The sequence below is a fragment of the Balaenoptera physalus genome (genome assembly GCF_965194825.1).
Source record: "Balaenoptera physalus genome assembly, chromosome: 3".
Classification (NCBI taxonomy): Eukaryota; Metazoa; Chordata; class Mammalia; order Artiodactyla; family Balaenopteridae; genus Balaenoptera; species Balaenoptera physalus.
Genome location: NC_138890.1, coordinates 114,799,769 through 114,822,225, shown reverse-complemented (window position 1 = coordinate 114,822,225; position 22,457 = coordinate 114,799,769). Strand labels below are relative to the sequence as shown.

Here is a 22,457-nt window from a genome sequence, read left to right as displayed (position 1 = left end):
ACATTAAAGTGTTTAGAGGCAAAGGGATAGCATATTTGGAACTTATTCTCAAACATTTAGAAAAAAAATATGAATATATACAGAGAGAGTTCCATAATGATAAAACAAAACAAATATGGCAAAGATGTTAACATCTGGGGGATGTGGGTGAAAGGTACATGAAAAATCTTTGTCTTATTCATGCAACTTTTCTGTAAGTGTGAAATTTCTTCAAAATAAAAAGTTTAAAAATAAATTAAAAAAACAAGATCATTGGGACTTCCCTGGTGGTTGAGAATCCTCCTTCCAAGGCAGGGGATGCGGGTTCGATCCCTGGTTGGGAAACTAAGATCCCACATGCCGCAACTACTGAGCCTGTGCACCACAACTAGAGAGCCCACGTGCCACAACTACAGAGCCCACGTGCTCTGGAGCCCGTGCGCTGCAACCACTGAGCCTGCGCACTCTGGAGCCCACGCACCACAACTACAGAGAAGCCCACATGCTGCAATGAAATATCCTGCATGCCACAACTATGACCCAAAGCAGCCATAAAAAATAAATATATAAATATTTAAAAATTAAAAAAAAAAACAAGATCATTTCATACGGTGATAACTGCTACAAGGAAAATAAGACATGGTAATATTATAAAGAGTACTGGGGGAGGGGGCGTGGTGGCCTGCAAAGTAGTGCTTAAATTGGGAAATCAGAGAAATTAACATGTGAGCCAAGACCTAAATTACATTAGAAACCAGTGCATTTGAAGATCTGGGGGCTTAGACCTCCAGGCAAGGATACACCAGGTACTCTAAGGTGAAAATGTACTTGGTGTCTCCAAGATACAGAAGGATGACAATAAGCATATGGAAAACTCGTAATCAAAAAAATGATAATACTAAAAAAGTAGTAAGCTACCCCTTTGTTCCTTATCAGACAGCAAAGATGGGAGGAGACCAATATCCAGAGGGTATCCTGCTGTTCCTGACATCAATTTCTCAGCACAAGTAATTTAAAAACATTGACACCTAGTAATTCTTCTTAAAAAGCTCATCTTAAAGAAATAATGAGAAAGGCAAGGATTATGTAAAAAGATTCATTATGACATTATTTATTACAGCTAACACTGAAAACAAATAACCATCCCTGTAAGAATGTTGGAAGAATATTATGGTACGTCTATATAGGAGAACACTATACAGCCATATGACATATGCAGCTTATGACATAATGTTAAGTTAGGAAAGTAAGACAACAAATTGGTATCTATATGTCTCACATAAAGAAAAAGTTATCCAAAGAAACATTGGGGGAATAAAATTCTAAACACTTGCCTTAGGATGATGGGATTATGGGGTTTTTTTCCCTGCTAAATTACACTTTTCTAAATTTTTTACAATGAGCATATGTTACATTGACATTTGAGGAAAAAAAACACTTGCAAATTGGAAAAATCATATCATACTATTTTTAATTTACCCATAACTACAAATTTTTTATCCATATTCATACCTACAATCCAAATCCATGCACTGCAATTTCAAAGTTCCTCTACCATTCCAAATATATAATGATCCCAATTTTTGGACTGAATTTATGAATGGAGGTTCAAGAGTGTTGGAAGTTTTGACAAGCAGATGTTTAGGTAGGAGGGGCCAGGCTATAAAGGAGGAACTTTCTTCAAATTGGAAAAATACAGGTTATTTCTGTGGCTTGGCCTTTTAGAATTCACCCTTAGGTTTTCTGGAAGTTTCCCTGTCCTATTCCAGGTAGGCTGTCTTGATAAGTATTTTTGATATTCAGTGAAAGAACAGGTAAGAATTGATAGTCACAATTCTAGGTGCCAGCTGTAAAATTCAATTACTGCTCAATCAATGATGAAATACATTTAGAAGTTTGATATGAATAAATCATTTCTTGGTTTCTCTGGGACAATGTAAATGTATACATAACTGAAAAAAAATTTCCCAAGAATTGTTAGGGATGGCTTGGATGCTTGGCTGCTGAAACAGTGTGGTAATGCAGAAAGAACAGAGATTTTAGAATCAAAACAAATCTAGGCTTCACTACTTTCTAAGTGCTTTAATTAAACTTGTTAACACCTCTAAACTGCTGCCTTCTCTTTGAAAATGGGGATACCATACCTGTTACTGTGAGAGTTAGAGCTAATATGTGTACGTGCTTAGCAACTGCCTGTATCAAAGCAAGTAATTAAACAAGGGGAGCCAAACCAAAACAAAAGACAAAACTAGCCTGCATTTCTCCCATTTCTTCCAGCACTGATTACATGCTTCATATTTTAATTCTACACCAAGGTTTTCTCAACTTTGGCACTCTTGAAATTTTGGGCTGAATAATTCAATGTTCAGTAGCAACCTTGGCTTCAATTTACTAAATATCAATTCCATTACCCTAGCTGAGAAAATCAAAAATGTCTCCACACATTGCTGAATGTCCCCTGGGGCACAAAACTAACCCCAGTTGAGAACCACTAATCTACACAAATGGTTAAATATAGGAACACTGTTTAATAGGGCAGACCAAAACAAGCAACTTCATTTTTCGTAGACTGCTGAAAGTCAGTGATGGGAGAGAAAGAAGGAAATATCTCACTTCATATAAAGAAACTGTTTGTTTTATGAAGGGTCTCTGTTACAGAATTTGCGCTCATTTAAATGTAGGTTGGACAAGTTAACTTATCCAAGCCTTAGTTTCCTCATATGACTGTTCTATGGATTAAATGCATAATATAAGTAAAGCACAGTATCTGGTACATAGTAAGCACTCAATAAGTGTTGGTCATTCTTATAATAATCTAGGTACTATTTCCAATCCTAGGCTTTCAGGTCCCATTTATCACCCTTTGTCCCAAATTCATCACTTTATACATACATTTATAACTACTCCAAACCCTGAAGTGGTCCTAACCCTTCTTGAGGACATGGGGTATAAGAAAAGTGCCTGAGCTGGCAGCAGGAGATTTTGGTTGTAATTTTGAGAAATTTTCCCCAACCAAGGCTGATTACCACTGACACAGGATATGTATATGTGAATTAGAGTCAGGAAGCATACTATTTATGCAGAGAAAAGTGAGTAAAATTAGTTAGGGCAAAGAAAGAAAAAGAACACTACCTTGATTTCCATTAGGGCACAACTACTGCTGTAATTCATACATTAGTTCAGAGTGAAAAAAAATGAGCAGAATTCCAAAACTGAATATAATCCATTTGAGAAATTTTCTTTAAGTTCAGAGTACTTTTTATGTTAAAAAGTAGACATTTCTAAAATAATTTACTAAAGACAATTTATAAAACGACCGTCTATGATGATAAGCTATGTAGATGAAGTTATCAAGTAATATTTGAAAAATCAATGATCAGGCATGAATCAGAAGTCCTGGAAAAGAAAAGTGACCAATAACCTACAAAATGGAGTTGCAGAAAAAAAGTCATTACTAAGTGAAAGAATGATTGATGACTCTCATTTATGCAGAAATGAATAAAAATTTTATTATAGCTCACCTGTAGTTTCTGAGTCAAAGAGTCTCTCTGTTCTTGTAGTTCTCTGGCATTATCAATTTCTTGTTTTAATCTTTCTATTTCCTAGAAAAAGTAGAGCAATGTCTTTAACAATATTTTAACTGTATCAAGGAAAGAGAAGGCCTTATTTTTCCCTGAAATTATTGTCCCAGTCCGTAGAAAAAAAGATGACTTAAAAAACATTCCTTTATACTGATTTCAAGGGGTAAATTCATCTTTATGGGTATGTTGTCTAGTACAGCATAATCTTAAGCAACAAATCAGCTTGGTTGCTTTGGTACAGCACTGCTAAGAAACAGCAGTCTGAACATTTTAAGGTTGCTTCAAGCTTTGTGGATATAATTCTTTCCTGGGATATTAAATCTTTTGACTGGAAACTAGAGAAAGGAACAGCTTGTAAAATTCATTTAACTTCTAATGGTTTTCTGTTGATTGTATGAATGCAACTCTCATACAGAAGGCAAGAGGCAGTATCTCAGTCTGACTGCCTCACTGTAGTTCATAACAACAGACACAGGGATGGGAAAAATATGAACAAGCTTAATGTCACTCAAGAAAAATTTCATCCTAAAAACACCCCACAACCTGACCTTACTGCATAAAGTACCTTTAAATCTGACATAGACTGTAATGTTTGTACACATATTTTAGTGAGATTACAGACAAGTGAGAAGTAGCAAATACCTCTTCCTTCACTTTCAGCGTCTCTTCCAATTCTTGTATTGTCTGATTTAATTCTGTCTTATGGGTATGCACCGCATTTGCTTGACTACTAACACATTCAAGCTCAGTAACCTAAAATTAAATGAGAACACAGGTTAAATTACATGACAATTTCAAAGGATTTCTTGCTGAAGACATATAAGTCCCTGATAGGTGACTAATGAATTTTGAATCAATATATCAAAATTAATTTTGAGAAATACTGACAGAGTAGAATGAATAGAATTGATTCTTTAAAAATATCAATTTAGGGGACATCCCTGGTGGCACAGTGGTTAAGAATCTGCCTGCCAATGCAGGGGACACGGGTTCCACCTCTGGTCCGGGGAGATCCCACATGCCATGGAGCAACTAACCCCTGTGCCACAACTACTGAGCCTGCACTCTAGAGCCCGAGAGCCACAACTACTGAGCCTGCGTGCTGCAACTAGTGAAGCCCGTGCGCCTAGAGCCCGTGCTCCGCAACAAGAGAAGCCACCACGATGAAAGGCCCGCACACCACAACGAAGAGTAGCCCCCGCTTGCTGCAGCTAGAGGAAGCCTGCACGCAGCAACGAAGACCCAATGCAGACAAAAATAAATAAATAAAATTTAAAAATTAAAAAAAAATATCAATTTGGGACTGAGGAAAAAGACCAAAGGAAATAATTAGACTTGGTCATGAAAAGGTTAGGAAAACTTAAATTAAGTGATTAATGACAGTAGAGAACCCCTGTAACGAAAGTCTTCTTTAAAAATTTCTTCTGAGAACAAATCCAAAATCAGCCATCTGCCCTCCATCTGTAGCCTTCAAATTAAATATGGGTTCTGAAAACTGGCCTTGCAGAAGTGAAAAATTTTTCAAAGACATTTCTAAAATGTAAAGGAATCTGGAAGAAAAGATATGCTTAAAATACAACTTAAATCATTTGATACTAGAATATCTTCACATCAATTTGTTCTTAGAGCAAAAGAGAACAGTTCTCTACTCAATACAAATTTACTGAGGGTCCAGAGAGCAACGTAACTTCTAACGTGCACTTGCTATTTTTTGAGAGAACAGAGAACGGCATTATCCCTAAAAGTTATACCATCCAAAAACAGTCAAAATAGACAGAAGTCAACATAAACACACACACACCTTATCAAAGCTCTCTACACGTCAGGATCTCATACATCTTAATTGACTAAAATATAATAAATTGTAGACTACTAAGGAAACAGCAAATCTCTCTCCCTCACATTTTCCAAATATTGAATTAACCTGCATATTCTGTCACTCTACCTCTCATATCGCTTTCTTGCTTTCTATTCACACTCTAATAGCCTTGTGCAGACCCTTATCATCCAGGTGTAAACAAAAACAATGACCTGCCAGGGGACCTAATTATATCCTTTGTCTATTTTTATCTCTTCTGCAAACTGCTAATAACCATCTTTCATTGTGCGACTGTCCAATTAAAAGCCTTTCAATGGCTCATCTTTTTCATAGCATCAAATCTAAACTCTCAGGTCCTCCATAAGCTAGCCACAAACTATTTAAACATCTCATTGCTCAAGACACCTAGTTATGCACTTTCAACTAAAAGCAGGCAAATCTCCTTGTCCTAAGAACAAACCATGCTCATATCCATCTTGTTGACTTAACTAGAATGTCTTCTCTTACCTTTGAAAACTATTCAAAACTAACCAAACCTTCAACTCTCAGCTCAGAATGCACTTCTCCAGAAAGCCATTCCCATCTACTCAAGTGCTCAAGGCTCTCCTGACCTCTGGTCCACAACACTGAACATCTGTTCAAAAATCTTGGGAATTATTTCCCTACTGTTTAATATATATTAGTTTTCTTTGCTCAATTAGGTAGTATATTCCTCACGAGGAGTTCTAGTTTTGATAATGATGGAGTAGCTTGTACTGGATTACCTTTCCCTCAGATAACAATTGTAAATCATGGGCAAAATGTAAACATCAACTGTTAGAAGGCCCTGGTGAATGACCAAATTGGGCAAAAGACTGAAAGAAAGCATCATACTGGGTGAGATACACACTTACACATCTTTTTGCCTGAAGGCACTGTGCAGTCTGGCTGAGTTGCTTGACTAGAACTCAAGGAAAAACCTGAGATCTTATTTTCTCAAGGAGTCTGAGGAGTTGGGGATGCCTCAGAACAGCTTAAGCAACTAGAAATTCAGGGAACTGTATGAAAAAAAGACCTCTAAAAAGCATATAGACACCCCTTAAATCTTTGGCTGACTTCTGAACTGAACATGTAAAAGTAGGACTCCAAGGAGTTCAGGGGTATGGGAGAAAAGCTAGAAGGCTGAAAGAGCTAAGCCGTGGTAGTGCTCACCACAGAGAAGACACTTTGAGGTTAGAGTCCCACCAAATTAGGTCTTAGCAAGCACCTTAAGCTTCCCACTGAAACCCCAGAAGGGTTATGCCTTAGAAATAAAGATTTTCCAGGACTCAAGGATTCACCCTAGAATTAAGAACAAAACGGAAATAAACCAACTAGTAAAGCATAAGTCTATACCTCCCAAACTTCAAAGTACAGTCACCCCTCCATACCCACGGTGGATGTGAAACCTATGGATACGAAGGGACGAATGTACTATGCCATTTTATATAAGGGACTTGAGCACTCGTGGATATTGGTATCCAGGAGGTGGCGGGGGTGGGGGGGTGGACAGTCCTGGAACCAATCCCCCTCAGATACCAAGGGATGACTATACAAGTCATTTAGCTGCTTGCTGAAACAAAACTCAACACTGAATATTCAGAGAAAGATAACAGAATCTATGGGCTCTATATCATCTCATTTACCATATCTAATATACAACCAAAAATGACTAGACATGTGAAGAAATAGGAAAATGCAACCTGTAGTAAAGACAAAATATATATGTATATATATTTATAAATATATATAAAAAATGCTAAAGGAGGTTACTTAGGCTGAAGGGAAATGGTACCTGATGGAAATTCAGACCTACAGGAAGGAAAGAAGAGCACTGGAAATTATAGCTATGTGAGTAAATAAAAATACTTTGTTTCTTAAATTCTTTAAAATTCAATTGACTATTTAAAGCAAAAATTCCTCAAGGGCAGGGAATACATAAAAAGGATAGCTCCTCAATGAATGTTTTTTGGATTATGAATCAGTTGTCTTAAGTTAATTTTTTTTATTGTGGTAAAAAACACAATAAAAAACACAGTAAAAGTTTATCATCTTAACCATTTTTAAATGTACAGTTCAGTAGCATTAAGTATATTCACATTGTTGTGAAACAGATCTCCAGAGCTTTTCATCTTGCAAAATGGAAACACTATATTCATTAAACAACAACTTCCCTCTTTCCCACTCATGAGTTGACTTTTATACTTAGGATAGAACGGTGTTTACTCAGGGTTCTTACTCTCCCTCCTGTCTCTACTCAACTTCTATCTTACTTCCCCGGTCATCCTGGCCACTAAGTACACTCCTCAAATTGTGCTCTAAGTCCATTTCCTTTTGTCTATGGGGTTCACTTCTTTGGCAGCTGTTTGAAAAACAGAAACTAGTGGCATCTGCTTCCTATTGGGTGAATACATATGCTTTGAATAAAAAACTTCTTTATTAAGTAATTGTTTAGTCTTCTGATATTAATGGTATTGTGATGTCTGATTTTTCTTTTACTGCCCCATATTTGATTGTTACCAACTTTTATAAAGAATTTTCTACCTGTATTTTTCAAATTTACTGTTGTTTCTTTAAGAAACAACAATAAAATAAAATAATAAAAGCATTATCATTAAGTCAGTGGAATTACATGTCAATTCAGTATCTCAATTTTCACAGGAATTGTACAGAGTCTATGTTATTATTCCTATTTTATAGATGAGAATACTGAGCAGAAAGTGGGGAATAACTTACCAAAGGTCAGACAGCTAATAAGTGGCACAACAGGAATTTGAAATCAGGTGTTTGGACTCCAAAAACTGTATATTCTTCATTCCCATTAAACTGCAGAAAATATTTTTCTTAACCAATAAACATATAATACAAACCATATATATGTTTTGATAACCAATAAAAATCTCCATAAGATGTTCCTGTGCTGAATCTACATGTAAATTTCCTCTGATCAAGAAAATCTGTTAGCCATAAATCCTTACCGATAGCAGCCCTGAACTTACCCGTTTGTGCAGACGTTCTGCTTCCTCTTGATATGCAGCAAGTTGCTGTTTCCATTGTTTCACATTGGCAGTGGACTCCAACAGGGCTGCAGTGAGTTTGGCATTATTTCCTTTGAGGGTAGCCAGTTCAGCCTCCCAATGTTTGCTGATTGCTGAACTAAAATAAAAGAAAATTCTACCCATTACGCTGAATATTGTTACATTGAAGAGACAGCAGTACTCATTTCTATTATTTGGTTTATAATCCATGAATGTTTCAAAAACAACCCAAAAAGAATAAAAACACAAATATTTCACTGAAATGTTCCTAGTGAATAAAACCTACCAAGTAAAGAAATATAAAAGCTACCAAAGTAGGAGGCTTAATATGGAAGAGGTCTCTTCTTTATGACAGATACAAGTATCTGCAGAAGAGATTCTACCTATTCTCTTTTGAGGAATAAACATTATATCTTGAAAAATATCTATAAACAAAACCTAACAACGTACTATATTTTTTAAGAGCGTCAAAGCCTGAAGTACAATTTCATTCCTTCATATAAAACATATGAGGATGCTTCAATGTTAATAAGGTCTGGAACATATAATACAGTATTTCTTTTGAAACTGTTGATTTACGTCATCTTATTCAGAATTTTTAATTGCCCGAAATACAAAATTTACTGCAATAAATTGAATTCAGGTCATATGATAGGCTAGACCTAGAAACTGGTTCTAAAAACTTAACTTCTGATAGAATTCCAGTGTCACTTATAGAACAAAACTAAAGCAATCACCTTTTTCCTCATTTAATGTTCTACTTGATAAGTTACCCAGAGTTAAGTATCTCAACCAAGATAATTTTCTATTACAAAGACAATTCCATTAGGTGAGAAGACCCCTCTCTTGATAATTCCTTCTTAACTTTCCAATGAAGAAAGAATTACCTCATTTGAAAGAAAAAGATAGATTCTCTTTCTCATTATTGAACAGTTTATTCCTATTAGTGAAATTCTACTAACTTCATCCCATTAACTAGTGATGATAATAGCTTTCTTTAATCAGCATTTTGGGTTTTAAAAAGTCATTTGCATCACAGAGCAAATGTTTTGGTGGATTGATATTTTATAGTAATCTTAATATATATTGTATAAAAGAAAGCATCATTTCAATCATCAAGATTTCTAGAGCTCATCACCAGTAAGAAGACATATCAGCATAACAAGATCATTTCTGTGGCATTCTTCCCAAAAATGCATAGCCATCATTCCAATTTTGAAAAAACATCATATATATTCCACAAAATAACTGATTGGCACAATTCAAAAGCGTCAAGAAAAGGTAAGTTTGAGAAACAGAATGGAGGAGACTAAGAAGAAATAATTAAATGCAATGTGGGATCCTGGATGGGTTCCTAGAACAGAAAAGGGACATTGGTGAAAATTGAGACCTGTAGTTTAGTTAGTAGCATTATATCAATGTTAATTTCCTGATTTTGATAATTATATTATGGTTATGTAAGATGTTAACATGAAGACAAGCTGGATGAGGGTATATGGGGATTCTCCGTACAGTTTTTGCAGTTTTTCTGTAAGTCTAAATTAGTTTTAAATGAAAAGTTAAAAAATTTTCTAAAGTTTACAGAAAAAACTTCATCAAACATGAAAGGACAAAATCAAACAATAAGTTAAGCTATTAATTTAATCCATTTCTATCCTTAAAAAGAAAGCTCTTTCCATTTCTTCTTTTGTGGAATGATTTTCCAGGTTCAGATTTTCTGAGTAAACCATGCACCGATTCACCTGCCCTAACTGAATTACAGATTTTTAAACCATCTACCAATTTTTCTGCTACAGATGTTAGTTTTATTTAAATGGACTCTACAATCTGACAACAAAAATCTTACTGAACTAATTTAAACACTTGATACATGCAAATGTCAAACCTCTTAAAAATTAAAGAGCAGAAAAAATGATTTTGAATATTTCTAAAACATATTTGTTGAAAATTTCACAATTATAAAGTAAGATTACTGTCTTTATAAAAGGAAAAAGAACAAAAATGAGAGTGCTTTATTTTTTATTTCTCTAGGTTTTATTTTACAATCTGTATGTAGCAAAGTCCATTAAGAATTTGAGAACTCAGCCTACATCACAATTATTTCAGTCATTATTTGTGTATTGTCCAAATGTTAGCCGCTAGCTGCATGTGGCCATTTACATTTAAATTGCTCAGAATAAAAGTAAAAATTCAGCTTCTCAGTCCCTTTGGGCACATTTCGTATGCTCAACAGCCACACGTGACTAGTGGTTACCATACTGGACAGCAAAGATACAGAACTTTTCATCATCACAGAAAGTTCTACTGGACAGTACTGTCCTAGATGATCTCTACATTTCCGTTTTTTTTCCCCAATTCTTTGCATTATGGGCTGAATTGTGTCTGCTCACGAATGAATGTGTTAAAATACTAACCCCCCGTACCTCAAGATATGAGTATATTTGAAGACAGGGTCTTAAAAGAGGTAATTAAGTTAAATGGGGGTAATTAGAGTGATCCCTGATCCCATATGACTGGTGTCCTTATAAGAAGATAAATTAGAACACAGACATGCACTGAGGAAGGTCATGTGAAGACACTGGAAGAAAGCATCTGCAAGCCAAGGAGAGGTCTCAGGAGAAACAACCCTGTCAACACCTTGATCTCAGACTTCCAGCCTACAGAAAATAAATGTCTATTGTTTAAGCCACCCAGACTGTGGTATATGTTAGGGTAGCCCTAGCAAACAAACTAATACTACATATAACTTAAAAAAACCCCACTATATATCTGTTAATATTGTGATTTATAATAAACATACATTTTGGTCTTTGTCCACGGTTCCTAGTTCAACAGTTCCCCAAACCCTTAGACTTTCCTAAGCAATACAGCAATGGGAGCACCTTTTTTATAATATTTGGTCTTTTGTCCTTAGTTCCTGAAACTGATCCAGAGCCATAAAGGTGAAGTGTGTCTTGTTATTCATAATAAGCCCTGTTCAGCCACAAGTAAGTTTATGTTAATGAGGTGACTTTGGGAAACCCCTAAAGATGGGGGGACTGGCTGCCAAGGGAACCAACCATGAGAACAGAGTTGGAACTTTCAGTCCCAATCCCTGATTTCCAGGGAGGGAAGAGGGGCTGGAGACTGAATCAATGACCAATGGCCAGTGAGTTAATCAATTATGTCTACATAATGGAGCCTCCACAAAAACCCAAAAGGATGAGGTTTGGAGAGTCTCCACATCAGTGGACCAGAATGCATTCACGTGCCACTGTGCTGGGACCCAAACTCCACAGTGACAGAAGTTCCAGGGATCCTTGGGTGAGGGAAGAGGCCACCACTGTGGAAAAGCCACAAAGCATAGTCAGGCAAAGGATTAATCTCCAAGATTTACAAGCAGCTCATGCAGCTCAATAACAAAAAAACAAACAACCCAATCCAAAAATGGGCAGAAGACCTAAACAGACATTTCTCCAAAGGAGATATACAGATTGCCAACAGACACATGAAAGAATGCTCAACATCATTAATCATTAGAGAAATGCAAATCAAAACTACAACGAGATATCATCTCACACCGGTCAGAATGGCCATCATCAAAAAAATCTATAAACAATAAATGCTGGAGAGGGTGTGGAGGAAAGGGAACACTCTTGCACTGTTGGTGGGAATGTAAATTGATACAGCCACTATGGAGAACAGTATGGAGGTCCTTAAAAAACTACAAATAGAACTACCATCCGACCCAGCAATCCCACTACTGGGCATATACCCTGAGAAAACCATAATTCAAAAAGAGTCATGTACCAAAATGTTCATTGCAGCTCTATTTACAATAGCCAGGACATGGAAGCAACCTAAGTGTCCATCGTCGGATGAATGGATAAAGAAGATGTGGCACATATATACAATGGAATATTACTCAGCCATAAAAAGAAATGAAATGGAGGTATTTGTAATGAGGTGGATGGAGTTAGAGTCTGTCATACAGAGTGAAGTAAGTCAGAAAGAGAAAAACAAACACAGTATGCTAACACATATATATGGAATCTAAGGGAAAAAAAAAAGGTCATGAAGAACCTAGTGGCAAGACGGGAATAAAGACACAGACCTACTAGAGAATGGACTTGAGGATATGGGGAGGGGGAGGCGTGAGATGTGACAGGGTGAGAGAGTGGCATGGACATATATACACTACTAAATGTAAAATAGATAGCTAGTGGGAAGCAGCCGCATAGCACAGGGAGATCAGCTCGGTGCTTTGTGACCACCTAGAGGGGTGGGATAGGGAGAGTGGGAGGGAGGGAGATGCAAGAGGGAAGAGATATGGGAACGTATGTATATGCATATCTGATTCACTTTGTTATAAAGCAGAAACTAACACACCATTGTAAAGCAATTATACTCCAATAAAGATGTTTTAAAAAAAAAAAAAAAGCATAGTCAGGATTCTTTTCCTCTATGGAAACAAAGCCTTAAATCACTGGGAGAAGGGGAGAAAATCTTGTTACCACCACCCTCCCAGACACAGATGAAGACCCGTGATGGCTAGGGGAAAAGTAGGGAATAAAACTCTATAACCCTGTGAAAAGAACAAAAAACAGTCCTAGACTACTAGAGGTCCTAGACCATTAGAGGTCTCCAACCTTGGGGGATGGGGCAGGAAACTCCTGTACAAGACTGTTCGATTTACAAGGTTGAATTTGTCTGCTACTTGGAGGGGTACAGGATCACTAAGAGAACCCCACCCTGATACCCCAGGACACAGGGCCTGCCCAAGAGTGAGGCTGGACAAGGACAATAGAGAAACCTACCCTATCCCCTACCACCAAGCTGATAGCAGCCTTCTACTGGGGGAAGGTCAAGAGACAGACCCCCTCCGAGGCAAAGGTACATAGAAAAGACCAAAAGCTGAGGGTGGAGCAGAAACAGTAAGAAAACCTTCTAGCAAGCCAAACCCAACTCTAAGCACATGGTGATGCTAGACATGTTTAAAGCCTGTGATGTACTCATGGTAACCATAGCAACAACAAATTACAAATCCAGGTCAACTCCTGAATAAACCAGCTTAACCTTCACACTAACAACCTAGCAGAAGAGTCAGGCCCATCTCCAGGAGTAAATACTATTTATCTTTATTGAATGCCTTACTTTTGGCATTCAATAAAAAATTATGACATACCAAAAAGCAAGGGAAAAAACCTACTGCCAAGAGAGAAAGCAGTCAACAGAGTCACACCCATAGATGACCACAATGTAGTATTTATCAAACAAGGAATGTAAAATAGCTATGCTAAAGGTTTTAATGGAAAAAGAGGACACCCTGTATCATCAGATGTTGAATTTCAACAGAGATGGAAACTATAAGAGTCAAATGGAGATGCTAGAAGTAAAGAACATGATAATAGAGATGAAGAATTCTTTTGACAAGCTCATCAGTAAACGTGACATGGCTGCATAAAAGTCAGTGAACTTGAAACCAAATAGAAATTAGCCAAACTGAAACACAAATAGAAAAAAGAATGAAAAAAGGAACAAGGTATTCAAGATGTGGGGCAATATCAAACTGTTCAACAAATGTGTAGCTGGAATCCCAAAAGGAGAAGAGAGAAGAAGGCAGAAGAAATATTTTGAAGAGAATCTGGCTAAGAATTTTCAAAAAATAATAAAAGACATTAAACCTCAGATCCAAAAAACTCAAAAACATATTACATATAGAGGAACAAAAGTAACAATTACAGTAGGTTTCTGATCACAAACTAAGTAATTCAAAAGACAATGGAGTGACAGTCATGAAAGAAAACAATTCTCAGCTCAGAATTCTACACGCAACAAAAATACCTCTCTAAATGAAAGTGAAATAAAGAGTTTTTCAGACAAACAATAGATGAGAGAATTCATTAACAGCAGACATACACTATAAGAAATATAAAAGAAAGTTCTTCAGGTTAAAGACTATGATACAAGAGCAAAACCTGGATCTCCAAGGGAGACAGAAAAGACAGGAAAATATCTGAAAATGATTAAAATGAAGATAGTTATAAAGGGTCTAAGACAATCCAAAGGAGAAAGAATAGTCTTTTTAAACAAATGGTGCTGAAACAACTGGATAACCACATACAAAAGGAAAAACAAAGAATCTTGACTCATATCTCATATTCAATACAAAAATTAACTCAAAATATAAACTATAAACTTCTAGAAGAAACCATAGGAGAAAATCTTTGTCTCCCTCAGTTAGGCAAAGGTTTCTTAGATACAACACCAAAAGGATGATCCATTTTAAAAAACTGAGAAAAGGGATTTTATAAAAATTGAACATTCTCTTTGAAAGACACTATTTAAAAATGAAAAGAGATTCTGGAATGCAAGAGTGGATCAACAAAGCAAAAATCAATATAGTATACCACATTAACAGAATAAAGGGGAAAAAAACCATGTGCTCATCTCAATTGATGTAAAAAAGGCACTTGACAAATTTCAACATCCTTTTGTGATTTTTCAAAACACTCAGTAAACTAGGAATAGAAAGAAACTACCTAACATAATAAAGGCCACGTAAGAAAAGCACATAGCTAATATCAGACTCAAAGGTGAAAGACTGAAGCCTTTTCCTTTAAGACCAGAAACAAGAGAAGGATGACTATTTCACCACTTTAAATTCAATATGATACAGGAAGTCCCAGCCAGAGGAATTAGGCAAGAAAAATAAATAAAAGGCATTTAAATTGGAAAGGAAGAAGTGAAATTATCTCTGTTGCAGATGACATGATCTTACATGTGGATAACCGTAAAGATTCCACAAAAAAGCTGTTAGAACTAACAAATGAGTTCAGCAAAGTTGCAGGATACAAAAATCAGCACACAAAAACTAGTTGTGATTCTATATACACTGAACAATCTGCAAAGGAAATTAAGAAAACAATTCTGTTCACAACAGTATTAAACAGAATAAACTACTTAGGAATAAACTTAACCAAGAAGGTGAAAGACTTGTACAATGAAAACTATAAAATGTTGCTGAATGAAATTAAAGAAGACACAAATAAACAGAAAGACATACCATGTAGAGGGACTGGAAGATTTAATATTGTGAAGATGTCAATACAACCCAAAGTGATCTACAAATTCAATGTAATCCCTATCAAAATCCCAACAGTGCTTTTTGGAGAAATAGAAAAATCCATCCTAAAATTCATATGGCACCTCAAGAAACTCTGAACAGATAAAACAATCTTGAAAAAGAAGAACAAAGTTAGAGATCTCACATTTCCCGATTTCAAACATATTACAAAGCTACAGTAATCAAAATAATGTGGTATTGACATAAAGGCAGACATATAGACCAAAGGAACAGAGAGTCCAGAAATAAACCCTCACATATGTGGTCAAATGATTTTCACATACATGGTTGCCATGGCCATTCAATGAGGAAACGACAGTTTTTTCAACAAATGGTGCTGGGAAAACTGGATATCCACATGCAAAAGAATGAACTTAGTTCTGTGTCTCACACCATACACAAAAATTAACTAAAAATGGATCAAGCATAAGAGCAAAAACTATAAAACCCTTAAGGAGAAAACATATGTGAAAAGCTTCATGACATTGGACTTACGATGATTTCTTGGATATATCACAGAAAGCACAGGTAATAAAAGAAAAAAATAGATACAGCTGGAGTATGGCAAAATTTAAAACTTCTGTGCATCAAAGGATACAATCAAGAGAGTTAAAAGGCAACCCACAAATTGGAAAAAATATTTGCAAATCATATATCCAGAATATATGAAGAATTCCTACAACTCAACAACAACAAAAAACAAGCAGCTTGATCAAAACATGGGCAAAGGACTAAAATAAATATTTCTCCAAAGAAGATACACAAATGGCCAGTAAGCAATTGAAAAGATGTTCAACATCGCTAATCATTAGGGAAATGCAAATCAAATTCAAAATGAAATACTACCTCACACCCATTTGGATGGCTACTGTCAAAAAAACAGAAAATAACAAGTGTTGGTGAGAATATGAAGAAATTGGAACCCTTGTGCACTGTTGGTGGGAATGGGGCAACTGCCGTGGAAAACGGTATGGCAGTCCCTCAAAAAATTGAGAATAGAATAACCATATGATCCAGTAATTCCACTTCTTGGTAAATATCTAAAATATATTTGCATAACAATGTTCATAGCAGTATCATTCAAGATAGTTAAAAGGTAGAAGCAACCCAAGAATCCACTGATGCATGGATAAACAAAATGTGGTACATACATCATACATACAGTGGAGTATTACTGAGCCTTAAAATGGAAGGAAATTGGGACTTCCCTGGGGGCACAGTGGTTAAGAATCCGCCTGCCAATGCAGGGGACACGGGTTCAAGCCCTGGTCCAGGAAGATCCCACATGTCGCAGAGCAACTAAGCCCGGGCACCACAGCTACTGAGCCTGCGTGCTGCAACTACTGAAGCCCATGTGCCTAGAGGCCGCACTTTGCAACAAGAGAAGCCACTGCAATGAGAAGCCCGCACACCGCAATGAAGAGTAGCTCTCGCTCGCCACAACTAGAGAAAGACTGTGCGCAGCAATGAAGACCCAACACAGCCAAATCAAACAAACAAACAAAAACTTTAAAAAAAAAAAAAGAAAAAGGAAGGAAATTCTTATACATACTACAACATGGACAAACCTGGAGGACATTATGCTAAGAGAAATAAATTAGTCACAAAAAGACAAACACTATATGATTCCACTCATATAAGTTAGCTAGAGTAGTCAGATTCGTAGAGACAAAAAGTAGCAGGGTAGTTTCCAGGTGCTAAGGGGAAGAGAAGAATGGAGAATTTTTGTTTAAAGGGTATATAATGTGCCAGTTTTGCAAGATGAAAGAGTTCTATAGATTGGTTCCACAACAACGTGAATATACTTAACAATATTGAACTGTACACTTAAAAATGGTTAAGATGATAAATTTTATGTTATATATATTTTACCCCAGTTTTTTTAAAAAGGAAAAAAAAGGCTACATACTGTATGATTCCATTCTTTCTTTAATGTATGATTCCATTTATATGACATTAGGGAAAAGGCAAAACTATAGCCACAGAAAACAGATCACTAGTTGCTAGGAGCTGGGGGTAATGGGGAGAGGCTGACTACAAAAGAGCAGGAGATAATTTTGCGGGGTGATTGAACCCTTCTTTACCTTGATTGTGTTGATGTGTACACAACTGTACAAATTTGTCAAACCTCATAAAACTGTAGAGTAGAAAAGGTGAATTTTACTATACATAAATTATACTTCAAATAAAAATATCACACAACTAAAAGAAAAAAAAGTCTATCGAAGCACTCCTAGATACTCTTTCTATGACTTGTAGGATTACAAATAATAGGAGCTCTGGAAAGTCAGGTCTTCTTAAAATGGGTAGAATGGTCTCTAAGCTGCTCCACTCATGTCTGTATTTGTTGGCATAGGAAGAGACTGGGTGGGCAGGAAACAGAACAGCTGTGACACATAATAAGAGAGTTGAAAATTAAAAGGAAGGAGATGAGGGCAACTGGAGATGGTGATAAGAAGTAGATAGGAGAAATAGGATTAGAGAGGCAGAGATATACGCAAAGGAAAGGAATGGGACATAGACAAGGTATAATTAAAATTGATTTGGGCAGGAAAAAATTAAAACAATGCCTCTGAAACAGGAAAGAAAAAGATGAACAAAGTTTTGATGTACTATATCTTGTTTACTTCATATGCCTGAACATGTTTTGAACCTCTAATGTATTAAGTAGTGATGTCTGGCCACAGATAAGCTGATCAATGGATTCCCATTAACCTTTTTCCTCTGCAGAGCCCAAAGTACTGCTGATTGCACTAAAAAACAAATGTTGAAAAAACTGTCATATCAAATACTTTTACGCATGTTGCACAAGAGTACAGTAAACCATAACAATTTGAGACTTAATAGTGCCGAAATGAATACTATTGCAGAGCAGTTCAATGCTAAGTTTTTGTTTCTGCATTTTTTTATACTTGGTTCCAAGGTAAATAAATATGTGTTGTTAAGGCTATTTTGCCATATCAACCAAAATTTCATCTTTGTTCGTAAATCTGAATCTTTCAGAACATTCTTGCTTCCTGTACTTTATGAGCTGCTCCTCTAATAATCTGTCTTTCTAGAGCACAACTTAGGAAATAAAATGTTTTTGATTTTGGTCAATCTGCCCTGTTTTCTCTCTACAGCTTCTTTATATATTCCAGTATATTAGAATACCTTCCACAATTTCGGTTTATAATGAATTCTAGAGTGTCCTGAAGGAAGTTCCACACGTGAGCTATCTCAGACATGTTCAGCCCTTACATATAATGTTAAATACTTGGCACACTTTCGCAAGTTTGCAAAAACAATGTTCCTTGCTTTAGTGTACAACTCTAAGGTATCACGTTCCTGATTTTTAGCGGTAATGAATACCTTGGGATTAATTCTGATACCAACATTTTAAGTTAGCATTTTACATTTCAGAACACTTGTTTTTTTAAAAAAAATATTGGGGTTCTCTGGCTACTAATTTGGTCTCTTTTTATAGGTACAGTTTTGATAGTTTCACATTAACTGTTTGCAAAGAAATTGCTTAGCTGGAGACACCAGTGAGTCAGAAGATATACTGAAATACAACTATGATCTCATGTCTGAATGCTGGAGTAAAGGGCAAAATAATTCCTTATTCTTGTGACTGTTTGGTAGAGTTTCCCTTCAAAAAGGACCAGCTGATTTCCTGTTGGCTTGAGATCTAGAAGTCAGATGAAGGAGTTCAAAACACTCCAAAAACATCATTTGAAAGGTTCCTTAAACTGGAATTTTACTGTTTTCCTTCATCTAACGTCAGAGTTCTGCAAGAAAGTAGTAAACTTCATTAAATCAGTTACATAAAATCTAGAAGAAAAAGTACTTCAAAAGTACTATCTAACAAATAGACTGTCTAACAAAATAAGAATCTTATGCACAAACAATGCACTTATTTAACCTGTGGAGTGAATCCTCTATGTGAATGGTCAGTTATAGCATTGAAGAAAGATGCCTCTCTCCCATGCCTCCAGGGCCCAGGATCCACCATCAGAGTCTCTGGAATGGTAGCCCCTTGTATTGATATATATTTCCTAATAAGCATGTTAATTATGTAGAACTGTGAAAAATATCCAGATAAGCTTTTAAAAGAGGATTTAAGATTAGGTTGCAATAGGCTTACTTCTTAACATTAATCTTGGTAGTGAGGTCACTCCCTAACTATGAAAGGAAGAGGGCTGACGTGAGCACACCACCATACTGCCTTGTCTCAGGACCTGCCTGTTGGTTTCTCTCCTCACTCCCTCTCCACACCTGTGGATGCAGTTGCAGCCACCATGGCCTTCAACCTATTTGTGTGCCACTTCCGGGCTAGGTGCTCTCATGCCAGCTTATTGGCCCCAAGCTAGTGCCACTGAGAAACTAAGGCCTTCTTCAACGGTTTGGATCGAAATTTGTTTTTCTTAATACAATGTAAGTTATCCTTTTAGAGCAAAGAAATACCTCTTACATGAAAACAGTAATTTTGCATTGTGTATAAACAGTATTTAAAGAACCTAGTATACTAAGAATTTTTCTACTAGATATGGCTGAAAGCCCCAATTTGCCTAAATGCTTAACAAGGTGCCTCTCAAAGCTGATTGGAATTTTGGCAACTTCCTTCCTTATCTTTATGCTTATCCTTGGGGCCTTTTTATCAGATGTTCCCTTTGCTCTGTTCCTTACCCTCCTGTTGGCACCTGCTTCTAAAAGCTGCCTCCTCTGACCATTGCTTTCAAAGTTTGCCTTGATAATCTCCCAAATTTTACTTTGGAGCTCAGATTCCTTCCCTGCCTCACAATCCATTATCTTTGCACAGAGCCTAGTGTCTCTGGATTAACATACAATATAGAAAGTGATCGCTACTGGTAAACAGATGAAGATATGTTTGCCAATAAAGTTTTAAAGACAGCCCTGTCGTGAACTGGAAATCATATGGTTATAATTGGGAAACACAGTTTTTAGAAGTGAAATGGAATTTAAGTATCAAAGCTTTTAATAAACAGTGGTTTGGAAGAAAATCTCAGAGATAAGAGTAAAGTAGTTTTTAAAGAAACACTGTATCACTAATGTTACTGACAGCCCCAAAAGATGATACTGGGTTGTAAAACTGGACATAAATTATAGAATCAGAAAGTGAATTGAAGAGTTGGACTCTGAATATGATGAAATTATAGGAACACCTTAAACCATTTATTTTACATGTATGACGTATGTACAAAAGTGTTACATAGATATATTAATATCTATGTTTAAATATACCTGAAAGAGCTGTTATAGTCAGTTTAATTGACAATGCTTTTTCTTGGTAGTATATAAATAATAGTGTGTCTTATCAAAGGCATCTGGAATCAGATAAACTACAGAATTTTCCTTAGTTCTGGTAAAGAAACTGAAATACCACTGACTTTTCTGAGGAAGTTATGAAACTAATCTGAAGCAAATTACTTCCAAATGTATAATGCATGTCTGTATCAGTCTATAAATAGAAATTTCTAAGTTGTGAAGAATTCTGTTAAAAGTACACATTAAGCAAGAACCAACTGTGAAACAGTGATTAAAAGTATAGGCTCAGATACACTGAAAACTAATACAATGTTATATGTCAATTATATTTCAATTTAAAAAAGGCACAGGCTCAGGACTCTGTTGTTGACATGGTTCAAATCATGGCTCTAGCCATTTGCTAGTTACAGGACTTTGGGCATGTTATCTAACCTCACTGGGTCTCAGCTTCCTCATCTGTAAAATTAGGATTAATACTAACTCTCCTCATTAATTTTGAGGAATAAACAGCCCAAATAAAAGTACCCTTGAAGAAAGCACCTAACCGTCATATGTTAGTGCCTTTTGTACATGTACAGGCAATAAAGAATCCTGAAAGAATCTTCAGTAAGCTATAAAGCTAAAAAAGATTTAACGTTAAATATTTTAAGGGAGATATTTTTGATTAGTGATGTAAATAACTTAAGTAGATACAATTCAAGTGAAACCACATCAGGTGTGCACTCCATGATTTCTGCTGTCACCCTTAGGTAAAATAGGTGTATTATTTATAAGTTTAAACCTTTGGTGTAGACCTCAGAATAAATTTATCAAGCTAATGAAGGAGTGAGAAAATAAGTTAACAAAAATGATTCTCATAAAGTGTTAAGGTTGCTTTCTGATTGTGAGGGGTGAGAAGAGAAGGTGAAATCTGAATTTGAACTATGCTATGTTTACCTCATAAAAACATCATGCACTTCAATGCAGTTTCCCATTTGACTTTAGAGGACACAAAAAGTCTAGCCCTAGGCCTGTTTTTATTCACTAAAATGGAGGGACCCATAAACCCACTAAAAAGAGGCCCTTAGAAATCCCCTACCACCCATAACTGTGCTCCTAGCAGTAATGGAAGTATATCTATGTGCTAGAGTAGCTTTCACTGGAGATGGCTTCATACTATAGTATCTGCTAACATCTGCACACGGCCTGCCTGGCACAGTAACGTCTGTGGTCTCTGCCATGTGCCTTAAAGTACCTGTGGTCAAGGAATGGAGATAACAAGGTGAAGGGACAAGGGAGGTCCCAATTTCATTTTCCCTTTTTACTCTCACTGCAACTCCCTACCTCTTCGACCTCTAAAACCTTTAAAGAGATTCCCTTTGAAAATGTAAAGCAGCCTATTCTCTTTAAAGTAAAGTAGGTGTGGATACCAACTTCTTGCTCAAAGATATTTATTTGTGAAAGGCTCAAACTACATTATAGGTGTTTAAAATATTTTAATGTAAATCATACTTTCCCTACCATCAGTGAATTTGGAGGGTTGGATGCTGGATGTAAGGGAAGGGAGAAAAAACTATTTAGGCCTACTGCTAGTTCATAAATGAGAAAAGAAAAGAATTTACTCAAGGTGATACTGTGAATTGTGCATCTACTGCCTTCAGGCAAGTCAA

General features: G+C 36.2%; 1 protein-coding gene across 2 annotated transcripts in view; it reads right to left on the bottom strand.

Moving 5' to 3' along the window:
- HOMER1 (homer scaffold protein 1) overlaps nucleotides 1-22,457 on the bottom strand; it is a 123,480-nt gene that overhangs the window by 18,108 nt on the left and 82,915 nt on the right. For both annotated transcript variants that reach the window (XM_082458222.1, XM_082458221.1), the window contains exons 6-8: nucleotides 8,397-8,553; nucleotides 4,203-4,313; nucleotides 3,501-3,581 (exon numbers count right to left, since the gene is read on the bottom strand). In XM_082458222.1, the coding sequence (XP_082314348.1) occupies nucleotides 3,501-3,581; nucleotides 4,203-4,313; nucleotides 8,397-8,553 (349 nt within the window). The remainder of the gene's footprint in view (nucleotides 1-3,500; nucleotides 3,582-4,202; nucleotides 4,314-8,396; nucleotides 8,554-22,457) is intronic.